Source organism: Ostrinia nubilalis, chromosome 8, assembly GCF_963855985.1.
Source record: "Ostrinia nubilalis chromosome 8, ilOstNubi1.1, whole genome shotgun sequence".
In the NCBI taxonomy this organism is placed as follows: domain Eukaryota; kingdom Metazoa; phylum Arthropoda; class Insecta; order Lepidoptera; family Crambidae; genus Ostrinia; species Ostrinia nubilalis.
Window position 1 is genome coordinate 9,060,236 of NC_087095.1, and position 6,905 is coordinate 9,067,140.

At 33.3% G+C, this 6,905-nt stretch overlaps 1 protein-coding gene across 1 annotated transcript; it reads right to left on the reverse strand.

Moving 5' to 3' along the window:
- Positions 1-11: 11 nt before the first annotated feature.
- Positions 12-2,779, reverse strand: LOC135073868 (inositol polyphosphate 1-phosphatase). Its single transcript, XM_063968091.1, has 4 exons — positions 2,162-2,779; positions 1,934-2,078; positions 1,612-1,814; positions 12-1,362 (listed from the first exon to the last, which is right to left on the reverse strand). The coding sequence occupies exons 1-4, from the start codon at positions 2,607-2,609 to the stop codon at positions 1,094-1,096; spliced, it is 1,065 nt and encodes a 354-aa protein (XP_063824161.1). The 5' UTR covers positions 2,610-2,779; the 3' UTR covers positions 12-1,093.
- Positions 2,780-6,905: the final 4,126 nt, after the last annotated feature.

A 6,905-nucleotide genomic window follows, 5' to 3' on the forward strand; every position in this document is an offset into this window, starting at 1 on the left:
TTAAACTCAAATTCAGTTAATAATACTTTATTAAAATATATTCATGACTAGACAGACAGAAATTGAGATCAAAAAAGTAACTTTTACATTTTCAATGTTAGTTAAAATATAAATTAAATGCATTAATAACAATACTTAGCTAAATTATCTTAAATGTAAGAACATTTAATATTAAGAAAATAAATTTACAATTAGTACAACAAATACCACAATAATAGTACAACAACAAATACAACATTTATACTGATATTGTTAAATTAATATATGTAGAAGACATCATAAATAATGGAATAATATGTATAGCCTGACCAGGAACATAAAAACCCTGGCATAGAGGCGCGTCAATTACATTTGATAGTGCAACACTGAGTACAGTCGTACCTGTGTTAAATTAATAGGCTAACTTTATGTATCAGGATTCAGGATTACGTCCTAATTAATTGATATTTTCATAAATTAACGAATAAAGATTATATAGGTAACCTGGTTTAAATAAATTAAATGAAACCATCAATCGAGCTAGTATGATTTATTTTATTATTCATCAATAATTAAATTCAGAACTTGAATATTCAACTGCAATGTCTGCTCATGAACGCTTCAAACTCGGTACTTCTTTCCCAATTCCATAAAATTCAACACTTAGAAAGTGACAAAAAACTTTAAAATAGGTATTTGAAACAAACCACAGCTAATTTTCATAGTGGACTGTACTATACGATAAACATGTCAGTCAATTTGACAACCTTTGTCGGAAACATTATTCAATGAAAATATTGTCCGAACCCTTAGTATTTCTCTTCGATAAATACTTTAACACATTGTGAACCACTTTTCTTTCACGACTATAAAAAGATTTTAGCAATTTAATTCACAAAATCAATTGCGCACATTTAAAATAAAGATTGTTTACACTTTGACAGCAATAGACTGACATGCAAGGTGACATGTCAATGAAGTTTTCAGTTACTGTTGCCATTAAAAGAAATTAGTACCATTAGTTTTCCGCAACATGGCGAGGGTTTTTATGTTCCTGGTCAGGCTATAATGTTGTATACTAAATTATTACTAACAACAAATAGATTCTATCAAATTACTTGCGGTTAGCAAGTGTTTTTAATATAATATTCTTAATATCCCTAAGGTTTGAATTTACACATTGGTCACTGTCACCATAGGCTATGATACCACCTGCATTACAAAATTGTTGGGGGTCACTGCTGTTGGGTACATTGTACTGTATTGAAGCATGTGTATCAAATGATATTACATCACCACCCCTTGCTTTGAGTATTGCATGTGGGCCACAGGTATCCCATAAGAATGTTGTACTCTTAGATAAAATGTATGCAATGGCATCACCTGTAACAAAAGTTCTTGAGTTAGAAAGGCATGCATAACTTATTTGTCTCCTCAATATTCTTGCAAACTCAAGGTATTTGAGTGATGAAACATAGCCTCCAACATTTTTTTTTAAAGCACAGAATTGTTTCATAGGCCAATACTTGCTGCATTTTCATGAGTTTAAAAGATCTTGATTTAATATATCAGTGTTGTCTATTTGCAATAGTAGTAAAAAATTGAGTAAAAATATGAATAGAGAATTAATACCCAAAGCAACTCCAAGAAGTTTGTTGCCAGCACCAGCGGCATCTGTGATGTTGCAAATCGTCATAAAAGTCTTCCTTATAAGTGGATCTTCTGCAGAGCTCATGTAAATTCCAGCAGTACCAAGATCAAAGTTCTCAACATTGTGTCCACCCCATCTCTTAACACCATCATAACAAATACCCCAAAGAACACGACCCTGACCACTGAAAAAAAGGATTTGTCATTTTTTTTAATTGTTAGGGAATTGCAATACAGATGAATACATAAAAAGGGATATTTGGAGTCACTTACTTTAATAATACTAGTATCATAAACTAATTACCTATTGAAAAAAGGTTGATTGATAACACCAATGACTGGCTCTCCAGTGGATCTCCTGTATGCCCCAATCAAAACAGTGACAACCTGGAGTCCCTTATTCAAAGCTGCTGTACCATTGATTCCTGCAATGAACTCTGCTGTGGCATCTGTAAATAAAAATAAAAACGATAGGCATTTGCATTAATCTGATCACATTGCATGACTAACAGAAAACTATTTAAGTATTTACCTATGGGATCAATCCAAATTCCCAAGTCACTGACATCAACGTCAGGAAGATCAGATGGCAACTGGTCGTGCAGTGGATGTTTTGTATCAGAGTGGGCAGCCACGGCCATAGGCTTTGCAAGACTTGGGTGTACAAGTGAAGTGAGAAGTTCTGCTGTTTCATCAACAGTGTCTGCTAGTTTGATCGACGTTCCACCAATTTCACAGCATTCTTCACCTCGAACATGACCAGTTAATTCCGGGAACTTGGTAACTAATGTTTTTCTTATACATTCTTGTGCTAACACATCAGCTATGGTTTTATAATCTTTTTCAAAACGAGCGTTTGCTTCTCCATCAGATTTCTCAGCAACAAGCAGATCATTTTTATTATCGCTATTGCAACAAGACCTTGCCACCAGTGCAGCCCTTTCTGAAGCATTTATTAGGGCTCGCAAAATTTCCGTCATTATTGCTAACAACTCAATTATTCAAAGTTAAAAATCAATATTAATTAAAGTACATAACATTAAACATTCTTTAACGACACGAAAGATTTAACTTGTTCAGTTTCACAAGTTATTTTTTTGTATTAAATTTAATTTGTAAAATCGATCACAAAGTTCAGTGGTTTAAAGTATTGTTGATGGCCGTTTCCGAACGAATGTGTCATGTTGACAGACTCCTTCCACTGGGCTCAAAGATAATATAATTAAATGAACACTGAAAGCTATCTCGGTAGGATCGAGAAAAATATACGATATAATACGATTGTTTACGATGCGGACACTGAACGTTACACGTTACACGATAAAAATTCTATTTTATGATGTATGTTTGGCAGCAATGGTACTTCATAAGTTCATAATCTTCTTATGGATGTCTTGGCGGAAAAGTGAAGCGTCATGCTAAGCAGTTAGGTAAGTTATAGAATGTTTAGTGGACCATTATACAAAGTAATAATGTTGGATTATTAACCATAATGTTCGTGAATGTGAATATGCATATGAAGGGCAAACGAAACAAAACAGTGTAACATTATGTTTTCAATTTCATTCAAATAGTCCGAAGTAACAGTAAAGCACCACATCTTTACTGAAACTCAAGGGGTGGGGAGGGGTATTCTTTCATTACGTTTAATTATGTGTGGGGTCCTAAAACTAAAAAAAATAAAAGTGAAGACTTGGCTGTATGGCGTAATGCCTTTGCCTTTTCCTGAAAAATGTGTGTTGGCGGGAAACTGAAACGTCATGTTTCGAAGTTTTGTTGTTTATAAAGTGTGTTTAATTAGCCCAATAAGAGTAATAATGGTGCATTATTAAACATTAAATTATGAATAGTTTAAAACTGAATGCTGTACATAATGGCGTATGGCCAAATAATAATACTCAGCAAAATTTCAATGTCTTTATTGTTATATTAGGTAAGTAAGTAACCTACACCTAGTAAGCACTTAAGTTTGTTTTCTTCTAAATCAACTTTTAAGTTTAACTTTTTTTCATATAAAATGTAATAACAATTTTATAGATACCTTCTAGATTAGATACCCTTAAAATGTTGGCTGCTAAATGCAGTTACGTTACAGATAAAGTCTATTGTGCGTGATCGACCTTTGTGGCGCGTGTCGATCAGTTACAGTGATACTGTTGTGCATTTCAATTGCAATATAGAATTACATAGAATTATCGACCTTTGTTACATTTTAAAATTGGTTCAAGATCATGTGAATTGGTTTTATTTACTTTTTTAGTAACACGAACAACATAAATCGCACTAAGGTTTTATAGACGCAATGCAGCGGTGGGACGGGACAGTCAAATAGAAAACATGAACAACTTAGGTATACACATTTTTTATAGTTTACTATAAAATGGGTATGAACAATGGGCAATAAAAAAATATTTAGCACCTAAGTAGTAGGTAAGTACCTACTTAATAGTTAATATCAACTTCACCCGAGTATTGCGTTCGCACTTTGCGTACGTTGGGAAATCCCTCGACCCAAGTCCATTAAAGGTAACCACAAGATAAATTAATTTGGGGCACTTACTTTTGTTTTTGAAAGTTTTGGTGTGTGGAACTGGAATTTCCAACCCCGCATCCGTTTCCCTTAGGCATATACTTTTATTAATTTATTCCCCAGGTCACCTTTTGGCAGCAGAGTTTATTTTTGGTGCTGATATTAAATTGTAGCAGAGCTGAAAAGTACCACACGCACGATTAACAAAAACTTTAACATGGATTTAAAAGCTTGGAGTTTAACCAATGTCTTTTTTTATTTACTAAGTGGAAACTAGTCGAATTTCAGTAGGAATAATCTCGATTCTTCTACATTCTTCGCGAAATCCGAAAACCATACTTAGGTAGGTACCTACCTATATTTGTTGAACTAATTAATTAACTAGGTATTGCAATTTGGTTGCTAGTATAATGGTGGAAACCATAAAGGAATTACCTAATAATACCTACCTACTTAGTTCAGCTTTATCTTCCAAGAAAAACTATGAAGATTTTGTGACAGTGGTTTGACCTACACTGTAAAGTTTTTGCCAATGTGTCCTTTACAACCTGTATTTACCCATAAAATTATGTTAACTATGTTTACCAACAACTTGTTTTAAAATTCGTCCGATTAGATTGTCTTGTCACTTTCGTTTAATCACAAAAGATTAGCGTGTCGTGCAGACTCAGAATTACCTCTCCCTAGTCACGCAAAATATTATGACACTGAATACATAATTAACTGATTAACCATTGTTCCATTTAAAAACAAGTTTTCCTACTTAAAAAATATCAACTGTGAAGTTATAAAGACGATATCACAAGAGTTACTTTATAAGGTAGAGACACTGCAAGATGATAACGATTTTTATCTTTCACAAGTTGCACAACATAGTAATGTGTTAAATATTATAAAGCTGATTAAATTTAATTTTGATTATACAAAATTATTTCATATTTTAATATTTAAGTTTGAAAATGGCCTTAACCTGGACCACTTTTAACATTACTATTTGCTTTTATATCAGCAATTAACACTTATGAAAATATGATATGCAATTTTTTTTCAATACATATACAAGAGCTGGTTTGCCCCAATACGTAAGTGCGTTAACATGCGACTAATTTAATTAAGATTGCTAAATAAAATCAAGGATGTGACGGGGTTCCTTTCTTTGTCCTTTATACTGCGGTTAAAATTTCATACTAAGTAAGTGATTCTGTAGGTAGGCAAGTAAAATAACTTGCACAACCTTGATCTACTTATGGACAATATAGACATTAAGTGTATTTTAAAAACCTTTCAACTCTTGCAGAATTGTGATTTTGTGGGCTTGATCTTAGTTTAGTACTTATAACGAATATTGGTTTGGTTTTACGTAATATGAACGTGTGGCACGCTTATGGTATCGATGGTGCTTGTAATACTATAGGGTTGCCTACTAACTGAGTGTTGAACACACAAAAAGATGAATTTTATTGGGGTATAACTGCGGTAGATAAGATTTACTAATATTTGAACATAATTTTCTTTATCAAGTGTAGTAATTTACTATGTGTTACTGTAAATTATATCGGATCACTTATTCGTTTTTGGGACAGCCTAGCTAATACGAGTAATAGAGGTTTGCTCAACCATGTTTGTTGTGAAGTTATGCGAATCCGTGAAGCAATTATATTGGTGGTAATGACACTTTCACTACCAATTTACGTGACTCGTTCTCTGATTTTTAAAATCTATAACTACATATGTCAACGTAAAGTATGATTGCAAATAAAATTAATTATAACATGCTCATTACATAACTGTTCGATTTTTAAGAGTTTAAGATACTAAAGGTTCCTTGTCAGGACTACGGAATCCTAAGAAAGGATGTGGTGCACATTGCCTTCCACCTGTGAATTCAACCAAATTACACTCACAAAAGATTTACTTATTAGTAGTTAATGTAAGAGTTAAATTGGAATAATTGGCTTTATTAAATTTGACACTGACAGCAGCTCTGAGAAACGCGTGACGTGACTAATCGGTGGACGACCACGTAACGTGCGTAACCGACCGCTTTTAATAACTCTACAATTGGAGCGCCCCGGGACCTTGAACTACAAGCCGCACTTTTAACTTGACACTACGAGGGACGGAAGCAGAGATACGATCTGAACGCTAAGTAACTGATACTATCAGAATTAGGGGCTAATTCATCAATCCAGTTTAGATAATAATAGTCACGAGTTTCAAACTTTTTTAATCACAATGGGAAAGCTCTTGAAACTCTCACCTGATGAAAAGTGATAATCAAACCAAAAACAGCAACGTGTTTCACCTCACCTGGAATTCTCAACCAGAAGGAAATGACCTTTAATAGGTCCAACTGCCGAAACACAACAATTCTTATTTGGATTTAGAAAGAGTTATAGATTACCTACGGATTAAGTACTTTATATCTACTGTTTTTTTTTCCTACAGAACATAATGTAACAATGTGTTAGGTACCTAGGTATGTTTTTACAACAAAACAAGTGAATCAACTCTTTTATTTTTATCGATAGATCTTGGAATCATGAGTCATTTTTTTCCCTCAAAAACTTGTAGGGGTGAAAAAGGGGTTGAGACTTAAGATACTGAATGTTTTATGGATCCACGGGGCGTAATTTTATTTCTCTAAACAATTAGTAAAATAGCAATAAGTACATACATTAATATAAATGTAATTTACATTACCTCAAAAAAAAAGATAGGAAATCCGTTCGGTATGCAGTAGATC

Excerpts from the sequence above, each read along its gene's own strand:
- LOC135073868 (XM_063968091.1), bottom strand. The coding sequence starts at position 2,609 with ATGACGGAAATTTTGCGAGCCCTAATAAATGCTTCAGAAAGGGCTGCA. Across the intron at positions 2,079-2,161 it reads AATTTGGATTGATCCCATAG|ATGCCACAGCAGAGTTCATT; the intron begins GTAAATACTTAA and ends TTTTATTTACAG. Across the intron at positions 1,363-1,611 it reads ACTTCTTGGAGTTGCTTTGG|GTGATGCCATTGCATACATT; the intron begins GTATTAATTCTC and ends CTTTTGTTACAG.